General features: G+C 32.7%; 1 protein-coding gene across 1 annotated transcript; it reads right to left on the bottom strand.

The window, feature by feature from the left end:
• Positions 1–8,576: 8,576 nt before the first annotated feature.
• On the bottom strand, positions 8,577–25,005 carry LOC147073422 (solute carrier family 71 member 2-like). Its single transcript, XM_085945647.1, has 9 exons — positions 25,001–25,005; positions 23,113–23,311; positions 20,533–20,826; positions 16,974–17,126; positions 14,838–15,027; positions 13,276–13,377; positions 11,877–12,014; positions 9,752–9,835; positions 8,577–8,806 (listed from the first exon to the last, which is right to left on the bottom strand). Exons 1-9 carry the CDS (start codon positions 25,003–25,005, stop codon positions 8,577–8,579), a joined length of 1,395 nt encoding a protein of 464 aa, XP_085801773.1.
• Positions 25,006–25,155: the final 150 nt, after the last annotated feature.

The following is a 25,155-nucleotide window of genomic DNA, read 5'->3' as shown; positions in this document are numbered from 1 at the left end:
AGGGCTTAATGAATTTAAATAAAACTAACCAACACTATCTGTAATATGTACCTACCTACATATTCTTAATTCGACGAAAACAAATAAGTATATCCGAAAAAGTGTGCACTATTTTGTCGGATCGCCCATGGCATACCTAAACTATTATGGTTTGGTTTAGGCAGGGTTTAATTGAATTTTAAAAACTAATCAGCACCATCTGCAAATTGTATTCTTAGTTCAACGAAAACAAATAAGTATTACTGATAAAGTTTAGTGTGCACTATTTATATCGAATCTTAACAGCCCACCTACACTACATTCTACAGGTAGGAATTTAACCCATGGTCTTGCGAAAATATACCGTCAAGACAATTCAATGTCAATTATGAAATTTATAGAATATTGAAACTAAATCGACAGCTAATTGATCTTTAGATATTATAATATCTTTCGACCATGTCCGATCCTAATAGGATCAAATGGACCCCCACAGAGTGGAGTTTTGTATTAACAGATTTTATTTTTACGAGAAATGGATGTCAGCCACTTGCTCAACCTATTAGGTCCATACTCTGACTCATACACAAATTAAAAAAACAATATCTGTACTTGCCAGACCCAGGATTCGAACCTGGGACCCTCGACACTATAGACCGGCGATTAAGCCACGCGGCTATCGTGGGTGTTTAATTATAATATAACTAAGCCAAATTAAATTGTTATTATAATAATTATGTATATATTATTAATTTATACCAAGTAGCACAGTTTCCTATCAAGAATGTGTTAAGGTAAATAATGTCACCGTATTTATTTATTACTGACAGATGAAAGGATTATAATTTCTGATATAACTAGACAACATAATTAAGCATGACGTTTTTGAAGTTCGGGTGGGTTCGCAAATTTTCGGTCAGTTACGAAATGGCAACCCGTATTATACGTTAAAATTACTTTCAAGATGAATTATTAAATTACCTCTTATAATATAAATCGCTCATTACTATGACATCTCATCTGATTCACTGTTTTGTTCTGAAAATAGTAATCATCCGCACCAATGTTTTATATAAAGTTTTCCATTGGGTCTATTCTATGCTTATCGACCGCTAAAGTGATAAAGTGAAAAATATTATCAAACTTAGGGTAGGTTTGTATCAAAATATTAGCACTTATTGTAACAATTACACGAAGCCGGTTTTTATTGTTGCAATAAGTGCTATATTTTAACAGCACCTATCTTGCTGCTGTTAAAATATCGCACTTATTGCAACAATAAAAACCGGCTTCGTGTAATTGTTACAATAAGTGCTAATATTTTGATACAAACCTACCCTAAGTTTGATACTATTTATCAATTTAGTGTTCGATAAGTATAGAATAGACCCACATGTGTGTTTATTCCTAAATCACTTGCCCTATAAGAATCTTCTATTTTTATATCGTGCTCACAGCATTTTTACAACGTTTTTATCAGCTCGTATTCTTGTTTGTCCGGTGGTTGTTTGTCCAGTACAAATCTTGCAATCGATTTTTAACTAACTTCTCGACTAGCTAGACATTTGAAACTTTTAGAATATATTAGAACACGATGCCAATGCATTTTTTTAATACTTTTAGCCATCTTTAAGTAGAATTGAATTCATTTTCAGTTAATTCTGTTTTTTATGGAAAGTTATTTCGGAAGAAATCCGTAATCCAATCCACTATTATTGGTTGCTAAGGGGATGGTGCTAGCAACTAAATTATTAATATATACCTACGTGCTTTACTATGGAAATCCAAATGACATTTCAGTATTCTATATTTGTTTGTTTGTTGCAAAATAGCAAAAAAATGATTTGTTGACAATTGCCTTATTTGTCCTAAATTATTAATACATAAAATTGTCAATCCGTAAAAATCCGTAAAAAGTAAAAGACTATTATTGCTTGCTAAGTGGGTGGTCTTAGCAACTAAATTATCAATATATACGTGGGTTACTATGGAAATCAAAATGAAATGCCAAAATGACATTTCAGTATCATATTATATTTGTTTGTTTGTTTGTTTTTTATTTACTTCACATCAAGTACAAGTTTGTGCATATTGAGCATAATAATTCAACAGAAAACTTAAAAACGTAGTATATAAAAAGTTCTTTTTATCTTGTAATTATTTTCATTTATTCGGAGTGTAATTAAGGAATAACCGATCAAAAATGTTATTTTACGTTATATCTATCAATTGTTTGCCCTCTGAATGGTGCTAATAGGTACATCAGTTGCTTCGTTTGGTGATTTAACAATATTACATTATTATTTACAAATTGTACTGTTTTTTCATCACTTTTAAATATTCGGTCATATTAAAAACAATAATTTCTCTTGCATGTCTTTGTATGGGTTTTTTGTAACACCCCGATCGAGATGGGGTATTCATTGTAAAACTGTAAATATACTATTGTATCGTGTAAAACAGACTTTTCACACACAGACGCAGCGTTAACACTTCTACTCTATGCGTACGAAAGTAAGTGTGCTTCTGCGCATGTCCGTGCTTAAGTTGTTTAGCTATAATAGTGTTCTCATTATATATAATTATCATTGTTAAATTTAAATAGTTACCTCACTATTAATATACCGACTATAATAAATTATTATAGAAATATTTCGTCATTTTATTTTATAAATAATATTGTATAGTATGTACTAAGTATTCGGAATAAAATAATACTTCCTTTAAGTAGCAAACAATACGTAAATAAGTTTGTAAAAACCATAAAAACATAAACAGAAGTTGGTTAAAATGTTAAAAGGCATAATTAAGCTGTGGAGATCTGACTTAAATAGTGCACAACTAAATTTTGTGAATCATTCTTAAATATTTGTTTTCATTTAACCAAGAATACAATTTTCTGATGGTGTTAGTTAATTTTTAAAAAGTCGATTAAGCACTGCCTTAGCCATATCATGGCAGTGGAAGAAGGTTGTGGAGATATGGGGAAAATAGTGCACACTTTGTCAGTCATACTTATTTGTTTTCAGTGAACTAAGAATACAAATTGCAGATGGTGTTTGATAATGGACGGAAATGGCAATAGAAACGCTTCAGTTGCATAAGGTAGGATGCAGGTGGGTAAATTGGTAAAGCTCATTGGTCGGAATCCGATGGATACGGGTTCGAGTCGTGTCCAACCATTTTTTTCTTCTAAAAGCTATGTTTCTGAATTGTTTCCGAATTACTTTTAGTAATTATGAGTATATTTTTAGTGTTATCCATTGGTGGAAAATTATCATGATTAAAAGATATCCAAGATTTATCTATCGATAATAATATTTTCCTTTTTTAATATTTGTTTAATTAAAAAAATCTTTGGCAGTACTATAGAGTGAAAGTTCTCTAGCAAGATACAATGTGAAGTGAGTTTACGAAGTGAGAAGATCGAGTGAGAATATCGACTGAGCTATATGTTCGATTGTTCCAGCCTTTTATTTAAACCAACACGGTTAAAATAAATGCTTACACAAGTATCCCAAGCTTTTGGTGAGAAAAACATTTTAATATAATAAACAGTAACAATGTTACTGAGGTGAAAAATTTAATTGAAAAAAAAATTGAATGTGTAAATTTTGTATGAGAGTCAGCGTTATTCAAAAATGCTGACGGCCTGTGAACCATTAAATACATAAATCTTTACCAATACACACATACATGGATATAAACACTTAGATATGTAGAAATAATAACACAAGGTACTTTTATGTTTAATCTCGTACGAAAATTTATTAATAATGACAAAAAAATAATATCATAAAATAAAGAAAGTAGTAAATAGGTTAAAAAATAACAAACATAAAAAAATGTCAGTATGTCAACTTACACAATGTTTATTAATAAATAAAATCCTTATAATCTCACATATGATGATAAAGTAGTACCCAAAGATACGACGTCGAAATCGGCGACCTTTGGGTAAGAAAAACATAATATTATATTCTTACTATTCTTATTAGAACGCCTTACGGGAATTTGAAAAAACATGAGACGTATTAATTGTAATAGATTGTTTATATTTTGTACTTATTTCAGAGTATCATAGTACATTTCGCTCTTAATGATAGTTTAACAAATTCAATTTAATATTATCTCGCTCATCTATATAGCATAATATATTTTAGCGTGTCCTACGTCTCACTACATATAAGTATATGTATATGATAATTTTTAAAATAAAATAAGAGCGCAACCCGCATTGAGGTGCATGCCATGGTGCATGTCGCCTACTAACTGTCACGCTGTCGCGGCGAAAATTTAGTCTATGGTTTCGTCATTTCGCAGAATATTTTGAACGTGCACCATCTCCGTAAATTCACTGAAGAATGACATTGATGAAGAGAAGATTATTAATAATTATTCATGCTTATTTCAATTAATTTTAACAGTTTCTACGTGTGCGTACGTTTAAATGACTTGCGGCATAACATCCATAGATAATATTTTGAACAAAACCCAACCTGCAGACCATAGATAATAGACAACATTTTATCGAAAATACATAGTCCTAACCGCTAGAAACAAAAAATCGTGATTTTGACATGACATTCGAAAAGTGTAGGCATGTGGAATATGATAAAAACGTTCAAAACATCATGGAAGTGCCGATGCTGTGCAGTTCAACGTGAGGTGACCTCATTGGTGTTTTAGTGATTACGGTGGATTTTGCCAACTTACAATGTTCGTTTAAAGGTTCAAAATGTGCTACGGGATGCGAGCATCAGTCTGATAACATTTTAAATACCAAGAACAATGACATTACACACCTTTTCACGTAGAGGTAGACGACATGCACCATTGGGTCGCGCTTAAGGCTCTATATAAGGTCTGAGATAGTTGATTATTCGGGAAGATGTGATCGTCGTCGTAATATCAGGTGATGTGTCGGATACCGTAACTCTGCTGGGTGAATTAGGGTGATGTGGATAGCAGTGAGGATGAGTGAAGGTGTGCTGTGGAGATTATACATAAATTGTGCACACTAAACTTTGTCAGTCATACTTATTTGTTTCATTGAACTATAATACAAATTGCAGATAATATTGGTTAATTTTTCAAATACAATTATTAAACCCTGCCTAGACCAAACCATAATAGTAGAGGCAGGCTGTGGAGATCCGACAAAAATAATGCAACCTTTGTCAGTAATATTTATTTGTTTTCATTGAACTAAGAATACAAATTTCAGATGGTGTTAATTTCGATTAAACCCTGCCCTAAAAAAACCATAATAGATAAAAATATTCTTATATCTATAACATATCTAAAAGTATGATTTTAATGGCATAATTTTAAATATTTTATAGATAGATCAATATTTTTTATCTTATATCTAATATGGCTTGTTTTAGACAGGGTTTCGTTATATTTAAAAAAAAACTTACTAATACCATCTGCAATTTCTGTTCTTAGTTCAATGAAAACAAATAAGTATGACTTAGTTTAGTCATGCACACATGACAAAGTTTAGTGTACACTCTTTATGTCGAATCTCCAAAGCCTACCTCCACCCTTTACCACCGAACAAACCGGGTCGTCTGTGTCGTTATCGGCTGGTCTCCATATTATTAATAATATATAAGTATAATTGATTAGGTATTATAATAATATAATAAAAGTTGTAATATAGGCAGTTACATTAAAACCCTTCAAGTATATCTATTTTAATCCACACAGTTTAATTTATACGTGATCTACCTATCCAATTATGTAGATACATTTTTATTCATTAATTTAGCCTTTTCCCCACGTGTCCTTCGCACACGACAAGTTAGTAATTATTGAAGGTGTCCATCGAAAAGGGGTCTATATGCAAAAACCAAATTCTACAGAAAAAAGGGAAACAACATAAACAACAAGAATTTCAGTGATTTATTATGTAATGATTAAACATATGGCGATAAACAACTCATTACCTCTATCAGCAGATTGATCGACAATATTAAATACTGTACCACAATTACAAATTCTTTAATATGCATTTCCGTAGTGTTAAATTATAGTACAATAAGTAAATAGCTTACAGCAAAGGTTATTTCCGTGATATCCATATGTTATAAAATAGTCAGCTATTCGCATGTCCATTGACGCAAATGACAGTAAGTAGCTGACTCGATTAATATAGTTATTTCCTAAATTATAATGGGTAGATATTATTTTGTTTGTATAAATATCGAATAATAATTCATCGGACATGTCACTCGAATCTACTAAGTACCTGGTCCGTTACTATCTTAGTCTATGTACTGATAGTATATTTTATATTATTGTACCGATTATACCCTTGTTCTTATGTAACCATAAAAAAACTCTCACTTCTCCATCATCACGATAACTACGATCGTCTTTCATCTACAACACCATCGACCTTCACATCGACGACTCCTACAAAAATATAGCCATACATCACTGAAATTCTTGTTATTTATTTATTTAAGTGTGTTTCCTCCTTCTTGTAAAATTTTGGTTCTTTCATATAGACCCCTTTTCGAGGAACACGTTCAATTCTTACTGACTAAACAATTATACATTTTCAAGTCAAGTAGGCAACACTCGATTTAAGAGCTGAACAAAGACTAAAATATACTATACCTAGAGTTGGGTTTCGGGAATTCTCGAGAAATTTTCGAGATTTTCCATCCCGAATCTCGAGAATTGAATTATTTAACATTTCGGGAATTCCCGGATCTCGAGAATCTTTTCTCGGGAATCAGGATTTCTTTATTATCAAATATTAATTGAAAAAACGATTTTCTATATGAAAAAAGTGGACAGAAAACACAAAATGTTCAAAGACTGATCGGGGCATTTAACACAATTAAGCCAAGTCGACTCAAAATGAGCGCAATTTTTGCAACATCAGAGAATTTTGTGTCTCAAAAGCGTACGTGATTGTTAGACGCAGCGATTGACAGTTGTGTGATTTGATATTCCATTTTAATAAATAATGTTTTGAATTATTTTTGTTTTCCTACTTGTATTTTGTTTGTCTATTTACGTAAATAAAGAAAATCATATTTTTTTGGAATTTGTCTGTTTTTACATGTATCTATAGTCTAATGTTTTTTACACTGATTTTAGGATTTTTACAGGTTTTTTTAATACCCCGATATCTCGAGAATTCTTTTCTGGAAATCCCGAACCTCGAAAATTCAAAATTTCATCATTTCGGGAAATCTCGAATCTCGAGATTGAAATTTTCTCGGGAAATACCCAACTCTAACTATACCCATGTCGGATCCACCAAATCGTTTGTAGGATTTTATCTAAAGCAAAATATAAAATATTTGATAATGAATAAACGTGACTAGTACTCAATTATATATTCGGCAAAAGTATCATTAGTCTAGTTATAACATATTTAGTATACATATCTAGTATTCTTATGTTATCGGATATTCATACTTATATTCGACTTATATACACAGGTATATTATAGTTATGAACATAAGACAGAGAGCCTACAGAAAGCGGTGTAGCGAGGGTATCATTTTTTTTAATATGGTGGGGACTAACGTGGTTCATTGTAAGTACACAGTAGGAGAACCACGACCATGAAAAAATGATTCTAGAAGATTTCAGATCAATAGTACCAATTTAAAAAGAGTTGTTTTTAATAAAAAACACTAATCGTGATAGGTCACGTGCTCAAATTACATTGGCAGATTGCGTCTGGCCCGATCGTCTGCCACGATTAACAAAATATATTATCTATCGTTTTTCGGGATCGTGAACGATCGTGAGCAAATTAGAACCAATTCTATTTCCATCTGCCACGATTCACGAAGATTCAAGCGAAGATTGCCGAGAACATACGAAAATATCCAAAGTTACCGCCCGCTTGCGAGGTTAGATTTGACAGCTGAGTTTTGACGTAAAATTACGAGGGATAACTGTTCAGTGTAGCCACCAATCTAACGAAGAAATAGTTTTCGGTCTACCTATATTTTTAATAATAGCAACACTGACTATTTTAAACCAATCAAAAGCAAGGACCAACGCGATCGAATCGTTGCGTGTATTTGTTTATAGTGTAAAGACGTTGGTCACCACGGTCGGCGTGGATAGTTGGATCTGGTTGGATCTGCGCGACTGCCAATGTAATTTTAAGCCTTTAGTTTACATTATACGAGTGATCGCACCGTTCGTAAAATTGACAACCACACCGTCGCTCTCTCGCGTCTTTGATTATTGCTATATATTCTTTTTCACTTAATTTAAGTAAGGTCTATCATGATGGTGGTATAGAGCAGTGATGCACAACACAATTATGGAAAGTAATTGGAGTATCTGATATGTAACTATTACACTATAAATAAGAGAATGCATGTGTAGTCTAGTATAATATATCATTATTTTTCAACACTTTTACTCACTGCGGACCGTGAACAAATAGAAAATTAATAAATGTCCCCTTCTGTTAAAAAGGTTGTGCACCACTGGTATACAATCTCAATGCGGCGCAGCATGTGGGAAGGAATCGCAGAGAATGACATTGCCGAACGGTCAATTCATCGTCACGATTTTTAGTCTTGACGTCCAAGCAACTGATAACTTATTCATGGTAATAAAACGGCCACATTAGTTTCTTCTTCTTCACTTTTCCCCTCATTGGGATCCTTGTCAACACAGCTGTAGCAAATAATCTGTACAATGGCCGCCAAGATGCTCAGGATCATAAAGCTGCTCGGCAAATTCGTCAGGGTCACGTTGTAAATGTAATTTGCCAGGGGAATAACAATGAACGACGTGCATTTTTCGAGAACACACGTTATGCAGTTGACCTTTCCTGGAAAAATTAAAAATTATCATAAAATGAGATTTATTTTTGAAAACCCAAATTAAATCTTATTAGATAGTCACTCGTATATTTGGATCTAAGACATGAGTCGATTAGCTAACTATCAATCCTTTAAATCAATAGAGATGGAACCTATTTATATGAAAGTGAAGCTGAAAAGCAATCAAGGGTAATAATAATATTAGATGCAAGTAATTTTGCATTGCAGATACGTTCGTAACAAACTTTTACACGGTTTCCTGAGATGAAATCGTGTATTAGTGTTACAAGCGTAAAAACGATGGCTAATCATTATTTATGTTTACATGAACAAAAAAAAATACAAAAACAGAAATTAAAGCTACAGTAGCCTAAGTATAGTGTAATCTGTGTATGGCTACCAACTTAAACCTATACTTAAAACCTTGGAATCGACATTGAATGTTCAAAAAAAACGTTGATATGAAATAATTGACGCATAATATGGACGAAGCATTTTCTAATTTATGCCTCCATACAGTGTGATAATCCAGTACCGGATTTGCCATAAGGATCCCGAACTCATAAAAATAAATCTAAAAAATTCCATAAAGAACTTTTTAGCACCATGTATTTTGGGGTAATATATTTTAACTCCGGGCCCCTCCAAGTATAAATCTGACCCTGTATTCATCTTCTGATTTTTTCTTGACCATTAAATATATATAATTTCCATTAACTACGACTAAGATCTACTAAGATCCTTCCCAGAACTCTCGTTACACATGCCCATTTTTCTCTCATCCTGTTTGTTAAGTAATTACCCAATCCATTCGTTGATATTTGGAGTAGCAGAGTTTTTTTGCTGTTCTTTGAGATAACCCTATTCTTCAGAAGCCAGAAGGTGATCAAAATATCACGTGTTGATGAGGTTAATCCGACATTTACATTAAAATATTTTTTAAATAAACTTGCCTTGTTCAAGGGCAGTGATTTGTTTCATTAAAACTGGACGCTCGGCAATGAATACACCATTTTTCATCAATCCAAGAATGGTAACTGAAATGGAATTAAATAGTATTTTATAAATAAAGAAATATTAAAACTAATTCGAATATAAAGAATTATCTAACCATATTTTCTACTATAGCGCGGATTGAGTATGAATTTTTTGCACCTGTAATCCTAACTTATATTTGTAACCTAACCGTCCAACGCAACTGGTGCGTTGCCCATAAAGTGGCCATTAGTTATAATTAGCATTTTATTTAAATGTGGTAATTAAATATTAATTAAAAGGTCCGCAGCGAGCATACATAAGTGAAACGGCATATAATCTTCGACAATAGGTGGACGAAATTTCGCATTAGTCGCCAATCGCCGAGCGGCATTCGAGGTGGGAGCCCGTCGATTTTTTTTTGTGATGGCGTCGTAAGAATATATTTTTATATCGTGTAAAGATGACTAAAAACGCTATACCTGTACTCGAAAAAGAAAATATGTTAATGAATATACTTAATATTACTAATATAACAATAAACATAACACTTAATGGACGCATGCTGAATTTTTATGACAAATTATGTTCCGTTCGGCACGCGTCATTAGCACAATCCGCGCGTCGCATAGTTGCGGTCTTTTTAGACCATGCTTCAGCTGAGGTACAGCCTTAATTAATCATACTTAAAGAAGAAATAATAAACGTCAGTTTTTGTAGAAAAAACAATTTGTCAAAATACTAACCTCTTTAACTTCTTAACAAATTATATTATTAAATTCAGAAGATTTTGTACTAAGTGTAGCCATCGGTTATTGAATCAATATTTACGATCATTTATTTAAAAAAACAAAACATTGTGGCCATAACAAAATTCAGGTTCAAAACATAATACATTTGCAAAAAATAAATTTATACAGTAAAATAAAGTTTCAAAAACAAAATGCACAGCACATCATTGAAAGTATCTACGTCTTTAGGAAGCGCATTGACTAGTCTTGCATCCCTCGCTAACGGTACCCGATAGGCTTGACTCGAGGGAACAGTTTTGACCCAGAATAGGTCATGGCTTCGACCACGTATGTAATTGACAGGCGCATATAATTTTAAATTCTTTAGGACGCAGATCACAGCATAATATTATGTTGAATGAAAGTTAATTAAATCAAATAATAATTACAAGATAAAAAGAACTTTTTATATACCTACATCGTTTTTAAATTTTCTGTTGAACCATATAAACTTGACTTGACTAGCTTACACGATCAAAAATTGTACACTTGACATGTCATATTGATTTCCATAGTAACGCACGTATATATTAATAATTTAGTTGCTAGGACCCAGACCTAGCAACCAATAATGGTGTCGAAATAACTTTTCATACAAAACAGAATTAACTGAAAATGAATTCAATTCTACTTAAAGATGGCTAAAAGTATTAAAAAAATGCATTGGCATCGTGTTCTGATATATTCTAAAAGGTTCAAATGTCAAGCTTCTCGGGAAGTTAGTTAAAAATCGATTGCAAGATTTGTACCGAACAAAGAACCACCGGACAAATAAGAATACGAGCTAAGAAAAACGTTGTAAAAATGGTTGACACTGATGCAATTCACAAAAAAACAATCGTGACAATGGCATATTTACGAAGGATATATATTTAAATGTTATCAAAATCTTTAGTACCCACGGTGGGCTATTTGGTACAGCATCCGTCTGTGAATTCGTAAGTTATTGGTTCGATCACACGGCTGGAAAAAATGTATGTTGTTTTTTATCAATTTGTGTTTAATCCAAATCAACGACCCGATGAAATACACACATCACCTTGTTAGATCCTAAGAGGATCAAATGAGTCTCTACAGAATGGATGTTGTATTAATAGATTTTTGTTTTTAGTTACTTGCTCAACCTACTAGATCCATACTCTTGATCTAAACAACATTGACAGATGCTTTATTAAAATCCGAGAGCCACATATTATAAACCGACACGTTACCGCTCGGCCATCGTGGGTAGGATGTATCGAGCAAATGGTTGATAATAGTTATTCGCCTTAAAAAAAATTTTTTAATAATATGTTTACAGGTTTAAACTCACATCCAAATATCATCCAAGTGTTGTAACTGAGCATAAATGAGACTCCAGCAAGTAATTGAGAAACCGCCCCTATAAGCCCGATGACTTCATCCCTTATCTTCATCCTCTGCTTCAACAATTTTGCTATAACTACGGTTCCTAAAAAAGGTGAAAAAACATGTTTTTTTATTCAATTATTTTTTAATCTAAGTACTGTCTCATTCATGATACATAAATTTGAAAAATCTCTGAAATACACAAAGTGAGATTCGAATTCACATCTACCACTTTTCAGGTGAGTTTTCACTACGTTGTCTGACGTGATTCTAATTCTGCCAAGTGCAATGATGTCATTGATAAAGTTGGCTGATACTGGACGCCATATAATGTAATGATTTCAGTAACACTTGATTTAATTATTACAAAGCTGTTCGGTTTTTAAAATCTCAACTTGTAACAAAGTTTGTAAGTAACCAAAACAAGATGTCAATAAAAAGCCGGATTTTTTTTTATTGATAAGCAATGCATTCCATATAGGGATTGCAATACCGAATGAAGATAACAATACCGGTATTTCGGTATTTCTTTATAAATAACGGTATTCATAAAATAATTGAAAAAAAAAACAAAAGTAGGTATCTACCAATAAATATAATACTTATATATAAAAAAATCTTTAAAATATTAATATTTTATAGCATGTGTAATTGCTGGTCACCAAGGACGACGAAGGTCCACGGAAGTAAACCAGACTTCGCACTTCGCGACTGTTAAGCGTTTTATGATAATTAATACATTTTGTTTCAATATGTACCGAATATACTCGTATTGGTATTGTCCGATTTTTAAAACCGGTATTTTGGTATCTAAAAATACTAGGATACCGGTTTTGAAATACTGGTATTCCAATCCCTAATTCAAAATAGCTAAAACAGAGAATACCATTTTTTCTATAATAACCATTTTAACCATACTAAAAAAATTATTGGATAAACACTAAATATTCTGTCTTGGATAAAAAAATGTATTTATTTATTAGTTTTATTAAATATTATTTATTAGATAATAATATTAACGAAGAAAAAAATATAATTTATATATTTTTAATACTACAACAGGTCATGAAGTCTAATGACAGCAGTGTAATCAGTAATATAAGTGAAACAATCACAAACACCCAGACTTTAGAAAATCACAAAAATATATTGTGACCTCACCAGGTCGAACCCGGAGCCCCCAGATGAAAGGCCAGCGTCTTGCGCACTGGTACCTGTGTTAAACATCAGTTGCGTATTTGTTAAGAAATATATACATGGAAATTACTTAGGTCGGTAGCTTATTTGGTAAAGCTCTCGCCCATAACTCGATAGGAGTGTGCTCAAACCCGACTCATCCCACTGAATGTTATATTAGTATCTACCTAGCACCTGGATAATGCTGCGAACCGCTGTCAGCATGCCATATTCTACCTCAGTCCATCCCAGCGTATTTCTCAGGTATAAATAGGTAATGGATACTTCACCTGAAAATAATAACCAACAATAATGACATCAAAACAGCCATCGCCATGAACATAATGTCTTGTGCACAGAAATCCATGGATATAAATGATATCATCCAATGTGCGTATATCTTTTCATATAACAGAGGCGAAGGGTGCCTGTTGATGGTAGGTAGGCTATCGGAAAAAAGCCCAGAACAGCTATACATACAGCATTTGAATTTGAATTTTGTTTAACAAAAAATTATATGTTTTACCCCTTTATAATAGACATTTCACGACAGGTACTAAAATAGATATAAAAAAGGTTATGCCCAACTGCGATTCGAGCTTGGACTAGAAAATTATTCTGTCTTGGTAGTACAACGTTTTGTCGAAGGTACCGTTTTAATAAAAAAAAATCAGTGTCGGTGTACTTATGTACACGAGTTAGAAGTTATACTTCTTTGGCGTAACAAAACTTGTGATAGCCTAGATTCTTTAACTAGCTCTTAATTATCTTGTTAAATTACACGCTCAAGAAAAAGGGCCGCTTTTTGGAGAGCCGTTGGTTTATTTCTATATACTTTAACTAATATTACTAAATAATTATATAATCATTTATTGTTGTTTTTATTTTTAAAGTAACAACTGCCACTCTGACATTTAATCGTTTGTTTACGTAAAGAATTGCACATGGTCGACAATAATAAATTCGTTGCCTAGGCAACGGAACAATTTTACTCCCAAACTTGTGTTTGTATACAGCTGACTGATTCGCAGCTAACTTTATACTGTCGCGCACTTTCGTAACTCTCAATTTCACTCTCTACCAAACGCCCCAAAAGAAGAATAACTTCAAAAAATAAAAAAATATTGAATAATATATAAAAAAATACATCACTGTCAACTAATCAGGTTTTTATACCTATAGGCTCAGTTCTTGACATTGTGTGCGTGTGTTTTTTTACAATGTGTTTGTAATTGTCTGTATGTGTTGTATGCGTGAAATTGACCGTGTTGTATGCGTGAGATTGATTTTACCAAATTGACTGAAGCTTTTATTAGATTGTGTTATAGCTCGTTGCGTATTAATGGAATTGCTACGTCCTGTCTAGTTAACCAAACTGACAATCAATTTATTTATAATACATACCTACAGAATATAGATGTCGTTGGAAAATTATTTTTATTAAATATAAAATAATTAAGTTATTATTTGTCAAAAATAATAACTATAAACAAAATTTTTAAGTTTTAAAGTGGTTGAAACGACTTGTGCAGATTTTTTACGTTAATAGCCAATAAAAATATTTTTATTAAGAAATCCTCAGCACCTTAATTAATCCAAAACAACAAGGTAGCTCAGAGGAAATTTATTCAAAATATATAATATTATCAAAATCTTTGGTAGCTCCATATTTTTATTTCATCAATTATATGAATATCTTGCAAAAAAAAAAACAATTAAAATATATAATAATATACCACCAGCTACTTACCCACCATTATAAATGAATTAGAGCACGGCACCACAATCATCAGAATGATTATTTTTCTTTTATTCCCCTCTCTCTTTTTCATGACGCACTTCAATGCTTTCCAAGGGAGGGTGTAATCAAGAATATTCGGACTTATCTCGGTGACATTGATGTCTTTCACCCAAAAAACGAGGTACGCCAGTGACGTGAGCTAAAACAATAAAATCAATACACCAAAATTTTATATTCATTTTACTTATAAGATACATATACATAATATATCTGATCTATAATCTGCAGATAAAACAAACGATTGATTAAGTTTGGCCCCAAAATTAGGTGAAACTATAAGGTGGCTAACAAAATCAAAATGTGTTTAATTATGTGTAAGACTTGTCTACCAATTTATTGGGGCAGACATGCAGAAGTTTTATTACTATGTATAAAAAACAAGTACGATGCATTCACAATTTGCTAACCACCATATAAAGAGTGACAATTCATATTTTGGTGGTTATCGACTTAATCTCAAAGAGCAACTTGGTATTAAAAAATATATAAGTACAAAGAAGTCCAGATATAACCTTTTATACCTTTTAGATGAGATGCCCTATTAAATAATTTAAAATGGTTTTAACACTCAACGATAATTCATGTCCGTAGACGTAAATGGGTTTAGTGAAATAATTAATAAAACTTCACAACTAACGAATGAAATTTGATTCAACACAGTACCTACAATTTATCACAATGTCATAACTTTGATTAAGTAAATATTTTTTTTACTCAACGAATAATTCATAAGATTTAAGAATGTAACATTCTTTTTATTGAACATACACAATTTGAAAACACTTTTGAAAATATACTTATATAAGTAAGTACGATAGAAAAAATCTTCTTTTGAAAAAAATACGACACTCAGCAGGAATCGAACCTGCGTCTCTCGGGATTCGCGCCCACACACATTTACCACAACACTATAGGCATCTTATCTAATTGAGAAAAATTTTAACTAATGGTTCTTACAATAGTCTCTGAAGCGCTTTCTAAATTGAGTTACTATGGCAATCGGCTTTTGTATTTTAAATCGAAATAGGCATTCATTATCATAATTACTAACTGACGTCACGCACCACTCTAAGATTTTTTGTTGTAACTTACTTGAACTTGTTAATAATTTAATTAACTATTTTTTATTCAACGATTAATTCATAAGATTTAGGATTGTAACATTCTTTTTATTGAACATATTGAAAACATTTTGAGTTGCAAACGTTCAATTTGAGTTTTTGGAGATTAGTTTTATTAGAAATAGAAAAATGCTTTTTTTTCATTTAATCTTTCAAAACATTATAACATTTTTAATACATAATTCAAATAAGTAATATTTATAACAGGGCTTGAAATGGACCGGAACGGCGTTCCGGTTCATAAAATCAGCAAAATTATCGTTCGATCTCGTGGAAAAAATAATTTGACCGTCTGACTTAAAATACTACCAATAATACTATATACTATTATTGATACTGATCTACCAATAATACATATACTTTACAAAAAATCTAACATACTTATATTTATAATAATTACAAGATAAAAATAACTTTTTATGTACAACGTTTTTAAATTTTCTGTTAAACCATATAAACTTGACTTGACTAGCTTAAACGATCAAAAAAAATGTACTTGATAGAAATAATACTGAAATGTCATTTTGACATGTCATATTGATTTCCACAGTAGCGCACATATATATTAATAATTTAGTTGCTAGGACCCCAGACCCCTAGCAACCAATAATGGTGTCGAAATAACTTTTCATACAAAACAGAATTAACTGAAAATGAATTCAATTCTACTTAAAGATTGCTAAACGTATTTAAAAAATGCATTGGCATCGTGTTTTAATATATTCTCAAAGTTTAAAATGTCTAGCTAGTCGGGAAGCTAGTTAAAAATCGATTACAAGATTTATACCGGACAAAGAACCACCGGAAAAATAAGAATACGAGCTAAGAAAAACATTGTAAAATACATATAAAATTAGATAATATCTTTGTTGATATTTTCGTAAAATTATCAAGCGCTCCGGTTCGTAAACATTCCCACTCGAGCACTGATTTATAATAATTATTATGTTTCTTAATAATTTACCTCTAGACACAAGGATATACTGAATACACCGGTGAAACCAACCGTCCGATACAAAATCGGTCCTATTGTACTGCCGACAACCATACAAGAGAATAAAGACGCCACATTCCAGCTCATGACAACTGTAGCACATCTTCCAGTCTTATAACATATCTGAAAAACAAAATAAATACACATTAGCCGTACGAATTGTGTAAAGGTGTGACTATATTGAGTTGCACGTCGCGTACTATCACGTGACGTCACAGTAAACTGCCTTTACGGGGGAAAAGTATGTAATGTCGTTTTTCTTGGTGTTTAAAATGTTATCAGACTGATGCTCCCATCCCGTAGCACATTTTGAACTTTTAAAGTTTAAACGAACATTGTCAGTTTTCAAAATCTGCCAAAATCACCAGAATAACAATAAGGTCACCTCGCGCGTACCGCACTGCATCGACACCTGCATGACTCAATGAACGTTTTTTTATCATTTTCTACATGCTTACACATTTTCGAATCATGTCAAAATCGCTTGTTTTTTTGTTTTTAGCGGTTGGCACTATGTATGTTCTATACAAATGTTGTCTCTTATCTATGGTCTGCGGGTTGGGTTATATTGTTCAAAATATTATTGAATTTACAGAGACTCGTTACTGGGTTACTCCATCATTGCATTTATAGAGATTGTGTTCACTCAAATTATTCTGCAAAATGACGAATCCATAGACTAAATTTGTCGCCGTGACAGTACGCGACATGCATCTCAATATAATCACAACTTAATTATGTACTGTCACACTTCCGAATTCCGCCAAAAGAGTGCGGAAAAATATTTAAAAATTTCAATGACTTGATTGGAGAAAATAAAACAAATGAATACTAATAATAATATGTCAGTTGCTTATATTTATTGCAATGAAGGATTAATTCGCTAATGAAGCAAAAAAGCGTAGTTTAGTACAAATATTGAATCGTGATTTTATTGCTATTAAAAAATAGATGTCTCATATTAATATAATATGTAATATTATAATTAATACTATCCCAGTTCATCGTAAAGGTATTTATTCTAATGTTTAAGTAGTATGAAGGTCAAATTGAGCAAAGCTTTTTTATCAGTAAATCAAATTTATGTTTTTTGATTTGATATATTATAGATTATGATTTCAAATACAAAATTCTCAGATTAATTACGGATAATTAGTGTATTTTGATTAATAATTAATTACATTAGGTAGTGGGATTTATAAATATTTATAAATCCCTCTACTTATCGCGTTAGACTGATAAAATACTATATTTGAATTGCATATAACCAAAAATATAACTATCCAAAATTAATACAACATTGCTAATGATGAAAAATGTACATAATTGTATTTATTATTTTCATATTTTTTGTTAATCACTGAACGAGGTTGAATTCGTAAATTTTAATAATTATAACGTAATAATAATTATTGATTGATTACCTAACTAAAAATGCACAACGTTTTCCAATGTATGTTACATATCGATATATGAATACCTAGTTCTACTTTTGATTTCATACAATTTATTTAATTTATTTTAGTATTTTTTTACAAAATATTCATCTTGATTTCTCTATTTGTTAGGCAGTGCAGAGCAATACAGCACAGCACACACTCGTATGGCAGTCTCTCTCTCTCTCTCTCTGTCAACGCATTGAGCACATCGACAAGAAAGTTGACAGTGATTTGATACCGGCCATGTATATGTAGCCGCAAGTTGTGGACGACCGCCTTCCATGCCGCTATAAATGTGTCTGAATGAAAAGATTGTAGTGCCATATTTTTTTGTCCCGAAAGGAAGCTGCACGGGACTGATGTAGCAATCATGCACATTCATGCTTAAAGAAAGAGAAAAGAAACTTGTCTTGCTCTGTCGTCGTTTATCTTTAGTGACATGAAGTGTCCTCTGTTCCTGTGTACTGAAACTCTGCCGAAACTTAAAAAACGTCAGGAGTTGAAAGTAGGAATCACGCACGCTCTAGTGCACGCCAACCAAGGTCTTGGGAAGTTGCTCCTGGGATACTTTCAGCACAACTTTTAAGGGCGCCTAACGTTCGTTACGCCACGGTATACGCCTGCATAAAGGGTGTGGAAACGTGACGGGTGGTGGAAGGAAATCAATTTGAAAGTGATGAATCTAAGGAGGGATCGAAATTATTCCGTCTTTCATACGGCGAAGCAAACTTTTCAAATGCTTCAAAGTTGGCCTTGTTTCATATCAAGTTGGCGTGGCCAATTGCACCCGTGTGTGGACGGACCCTGACAAACAGCTCCGCTCGGTCGGCAGTCACATAGGACGAGTTCAGAATGTTGACAGGTGGCAGTTATACATTACACTGATATTAATTTGTTTCTAGTATATTATAATATAATATACAACAAAATTTAAAATTGTTTGAAAGGGGTCGGGATCAGAGTCGTTGTTTTCAAAACGCATTTTATGTTTGTTTAGGTTCGGCTAGGTCAGGGATCGGCAAACCGCGGCTCGCGAGCCACATGCGGCTCTTTGGGTATTGGCTTGCGGCTCTTTGCCAAATTCCCAATTCACATTTTTTTTTACAAAAAAGGTATGATTTTTTCGTTTTAAATCCGCCCATTGCAAAAGTCGACAAATTAAATTTTTCTCCATTTCATATTATTGACACGAGCACTTTGAAATAGATTTTTTTGTAAATTTAACAAGCAAAGAGTTATGTAGCTCCAAATTTGTAGGTCTTGCCGCCAAAATTGAGGATTTGGAGAGAGAAAATGCAATTTAATTTCACAACTCAGCGGAGCGCTCTAAAAGAATACATAATAAGGTAGATACTACGATTTTTAATACATGGTATAGCTTTTAGAATTTATATTCGAGTCTACATAATGTGTATGTGAACAATTATTTTCAAACATGAATAATATAAATAACATTTAGATAAGCCAAATAACCGATGGGAATTTGGAGTCGCGCCCAAAATTGAAAACTACAAGTTACATGGATGTAACTCATTTTCTGTAAAAAATATATTTATAATTTAAACAATAAAAAAACTTATATTTGCGTTAGTTTTATTCGCAAAATCTTCTTCATTTGATAAATAAACAATAACATTCAATGAAATAAATCATATTTATAAAAATATATGTATGGCTCTCGAAATTTTTTTAACCGTTGTGATACTCATATTTGGCTGTTTTGGTCCAAGAGTTTGCCGACCCCTGGGCTAGGTAAATGGATTATATTATTTTGCTATGATAAATGGTAATTCACCCACGATGGCCGCGCGGCTTAAGCGTCGGCCTATAGCGTCGTGGATCCCAGGTTCGTATCATGGGTCTGGCAAGTACACATCCTGTTTTTCAATTTGTGTATGAGTCACAATATAGACTTAATAGGTAGAGCAAGTGGCTGACATCCATTTCTCGTAAAAACCAAATCTGTTAATATAAACCTCCACTCTATGGAGTCCCATATGATCCCATTAGGATCGGACATGGTTGAAAAAATGGTAATTCACCTATAGTATCAAATCAAAGTTCTTCGGTAAATAAGCAAATATACTCACATCTCCTAAATAGCTGAACCCAGCCATTATCAGAAGCGAGATATGGCCACCGACAGCCAATGGTAGCATCTCCAAGTACACCACCCAAACTGTTGAGACTCTTGGAAACGCCTGAATTATGAGCAGGCTAGTGGTTGTGACGAGGGTTCCGACCACTGGTAATAGCATCAGTGGTTTTCTTCTTCCACTGCTGTCACTCCAGGGACCCAAGAAGAGCATTATTATGCTGGTGATGACGCCGCCGACGAAGCTGCTGACTATTGAGAGGTTTGACACGATTTTTTGGGTGCCCAGCTGAAATAAGAGGAAGGTATTACAGTTAAACTCATCTCTTTGTATCACCTCCATAACTAAATGCTGACGATGATTATAGCATTTTTTTCCCCAATCACTTCTGCTCTTACTAGTGATGTAAAACTCGCATCAGACCAGTGTATGAGATTTTTGAGTCAAGAGGTTTCTAGCCTTCTTCAAAAAATCTTCCTCAAGATAATAAGATGCAGTATTTACTCTCGTCATGGTAAACCATTGGGGGTTGGTTTAAAATTAAAGCTATTTTTTAAGTTATTACACTAATAATAAATAACTACTAATTTTTGATTTTAGACATATTATAATAAAATGGACACATCTAGTCATCCAGTGGTATACAAGAGGTACAACATGTCCGCAGGAGGCCGCTGAATCGCTGAAATGGTTAAGTTCTGCGAAAGTACGTGGTAATGCAACGCACAGAACCAAGAGACGTGGAATCAGTTTGGAGAGGCCTTCATCCGGCAGTGGATAGATTAAGGCTGATGATAACGGTGACATTAAAACACGGGCCTCATCTTTTGTGTTGACTTAATTTTTTTATGTGTTATTGTTGACTACACGATACACATAATATATATTGTGATCTGTCATCTTATAATATAAGAAAATTAATTTAATTAGGTTTACGTCAATTACGGATGGAATACGTCTAGTTTTACTGACTGTTCGGTGACGTATGTTTTTGTTATCGTCCGAGACAGTTAGTTTTATTGTATACCGATCAGTGTTGCCATATTTTGAAAGTGGAATTATAGTACAGAGCCTCCAAAATTATAGTATTTGGGGATAAAATATAGTACGCGTTGTAATCTGTTGAAAATGTATAGGTTTTTTGTTTCTCAGAAAAAAAAATACGGAGAATTTAGTAGAATATGTAGATTTTTCACCGCGGGCCATAGGTTCCCAATTATTTTTCATAGTCGGCTCGTTTTTTTTAGGAAGAATATTTTGCCGCGGGCCGCAGGTTCCCCATTTTTCATAGTCGGCTCGTTTTTTTTAGAAAAAATATTTTGCCGCAGGCCGCAGGTTCCCCATTTTTCATGGTCAGCTTTTCACGGGCCGCAGATTTCCAAATTTTCGAAGACGACTCGATTGCGAAATTATAGTACTTTTATATTAAATTAAATTATAGTACGATATTCAAAATTATAGTATTTTGGGCGTACTATACCTATTTTATATCATACATAGTACGCGGGCCAAAATTATAGTACAAATACTATAATTATAGTACGGTTGGCAACACTGATACCGATAGATGTTACTACAGCAGCCGATAAAGCGCGAATCAAATTGAGGTGTACGTCGCCTACTGGCACGCTGTCACGTTTTGCAGAATATTTTGAACGACCACCATCTCTATAAATTCATTGAAGAATGACACCGATGAATAGTGCCAACTATAATATATTTGTAATTTGAATTATTATTAATTATTCATGCTACTTTCAATTAATTTTAACAGTTTCTATGTGTGCGTACGTTTAAATGACTTGCGACATGACATCCATAGATAATATTTTGAACAGAACCCAACTGCAGACCATAGATAATAGACAAAATTCTTACAGAAAATACTCGTACATAGTGCCAACCGCTAAAAACAAAAAAAAAACTGATTGTAACATGACAGTCGAAGAGTGTAGGCATATAGAAGATGATGAGAACGTTCATTAAGTCATGCAGGTGTCGATGCAGTGCAGTTCAACGTGAGGTGACCTCATTCTGGTGAGTTCTGACAATGTTCGTTTAAAGGTTCAAAATGTGCTACGGGATGGGAGCATCAGTTTTATAACAGTTTAAATACAAAGAAAAACGACATTACACACTTTTTTCCTGTAGCGCCAGCTTACTGTGACATCACGTGATAGTACGTGACATGTACCTCAATTTGATCAGAACTTAAAACTTCTCGGAATAACACATCATAATAATAGAGGTAGTTAAATACATAGAATAATAAAATTAGAGAATGATATTGATTTGCAGAAATGTGTATTTTTGTGAAACTTAAGAAACTGGTAGGTAATGAATGTCAAGATATATAGGTAAATTATGGTTTCTGTGGACGCGGTATTGAATCTTGCCGATTGCGCCAAAAATATCGGACAACACGGCGACTACCCAAAAACCTAATAGGTACAATGTATCCAATTCCTACAAATAAACGTATTTAAAATAATCATGAATAACCACAGTTAAATAATTAAAATAGCATTATTTTTTCAGTGGTGTCAAAACGGTGTGTGTGATTCTTTCACTTACTTCAATTAATGTTTTTTCTTCGCCTTTCGCTCCAAAACACTGCTCTACCGAATAGTTCAAGTCCACTAAACACGCCCTCTCCAAGAAGAGATTTTTATAAACTATCATTCCCATTGTAAGGGATATGGTCACCCCACACCACATCGGCTCCAATGTAATATCATCCCAAATACTCTTTGGTTTTTCATCTTTAAGACTGCTGAAAATAAAAAAATATATTTGTATCGAACCTACAGAATGAGTTTAGCACTTGGTATTCATCATTCATCACATATAATTATTATTTTACGACAAATAGACATATTCTAATTACCTATGTGATAAATCCGTGTTATAATTTATCATGAATTACCAAGGAAACGTAAACGTAACTCTTTTGTAAAAATTAAATAAGAAAAAATTTCGCTCAATATAATCTGCTTATATCGGAAACAAATAAACAACATTCATATTTTACAACGTTTTTATTAGCTCGTATTCTTGTTTGTCCAGTGGTTGTTTGTCCAATACAAATCTTGCAATCGATTTTTAACTAACTTCCCGACTAGCTAGACATTTGAAACTTTTAGAATATATCAGAACACGATGCCAATGCATTCTTTTAATACGTTTAGCCATCTTTAAGCAGAATTGAATTCATTTTCAGTTAATTCTGTTTTGTATGGAAATTTATTTCATAAAAATCCCTAAAAAGTAAAAAAATATTATTGGTTGCTAAAGGGGTGGTCCTAGCAACTAAATTTTTAATATATACGTGCGCTTCTGTCGAAATCAAAATGAAATGTCAAAATGACATTTCAGTATTCTATATTAGTTTGTTTTTGATTTACTTCATATCAAGTACAAGTTTGAGCATATTGAACATAATAATTCAACAGAAAATTTAAAAACGTTGTAAATATATAAAAAGTTCTTTTTATCTTGTAATTATTTTAATTTCATTTCTGACTTAAAATAAAAACGTCAGATTTTTCAGGTTTCCAGGCGGATAAAAATGCCACTATAGACCAACTACTATATCAAGTTTCCTACGTCAAAGCGCTACATACGCTGACACTGTTACGTAACGTGGTGTTTGCGCACTGATACTACTACGTTACGTGCTCTTTGCGTGTTGACTTGTCAAAGCAGATACCTACTCTATCTTATAGATAGCTTTTTCCTGTTTCTTCTCCTCACAATACTTTTTATTATTCAAAATAATGCTCTTTGTCCGCTTCCGTAAATGATTAGACATTTTAATGCTACATTGAATGTACACTAAATTAAAGACGCGGGGAAAGTAAATTCGTGGTAGAGTTTTAGTTCCAGAAACGACCGTAGTGACGTAGAAGACCTGATATAAAAGTTGCACTGTAGTTTAATGCGCAGCATTTAGTGTGAAATGGTTTATATACATTTTCTTCCAGTCGTTAAACACCCAATATTAATATTATGATTAAATAGATTATTAGCGATATGTCTTTGACTATAATCCTTTCCTAGTATCAGTACATAATATTATTATCATGTTAGTGAATCTTAATTATTAATAATTAATGCTTTGGTTATCTTCACGTGAGATAAAACAGGTGTAAGTATGTGATTTTGTTTTGATTTAGATATCAGATAACAATATGTGTGCTAAATTTTAAAACTATTGTATTTTTAATCGCAACACATAATTATTATATAATCTACAAAAATATGTAGACGGAGCCTGTTGACCGATTCATGTAAATACTTAATTAACTGACATTGACTGTTCAAAGAAGACACATATTATACGTTAATTATTAAGAACTAAATATGCGATCGATATATTCATTTATTGCGAACGCATTCCCATTGCATTCAAAGTATAAGCAACAACTATTAGGTACTCCGTTCGAAACTCCCAATTTTTTACCACATATAAGACTATATATGTATATGGTTTTGGGTACCGTAGAGAAACTGGATGCATCAAGGCCACCGTGATCAAAAAGTTTGGTCACTCATGGACACATCCAAACAAAATATGAATAAAAACTTCTACTAAACCTACACCCTTAAAGGAAACAA

Source organism: Rhyacophila brunnea, unplaced genomic scaffold (assembly GCF_057557595.1).
Source record: "Rhyacophila brunnea isolate RB1 unplaced genomic scaffold, BYU_Rbru_1.0 scaffold_18, whole genome shotgun sequence".
NCBI lineage: Eukaryota > Metazoa > Arthropoda > Insecta > Trichoptera > Rhyacophilidae > Rhyacophila > Rhyacophila brunnea.
This window is presented reverse-complemented; position numbering and strand designations above follow the sequence as displayed.

Excerpts from the sequence above, each read along its gene's own strand:
- LOC147073422 (XM_085945647.1), bottom strand. Across the intron at positions 20,827-23,112 it reads AAGAAAAAACATTAATTGAA|CTGGGCACCCAAAAAATCGT; the intron begins GTAAGTGAAAGA and ends CTCTTATTTCAG. Across the intron at positions 12,015-13,275 it reads CAGCATTATCCAGGTGCTAG|GAACCGTAGTTATAGCAAAA; the intron begins GTAGATACTAAT and ends CACCTTTTTTAG.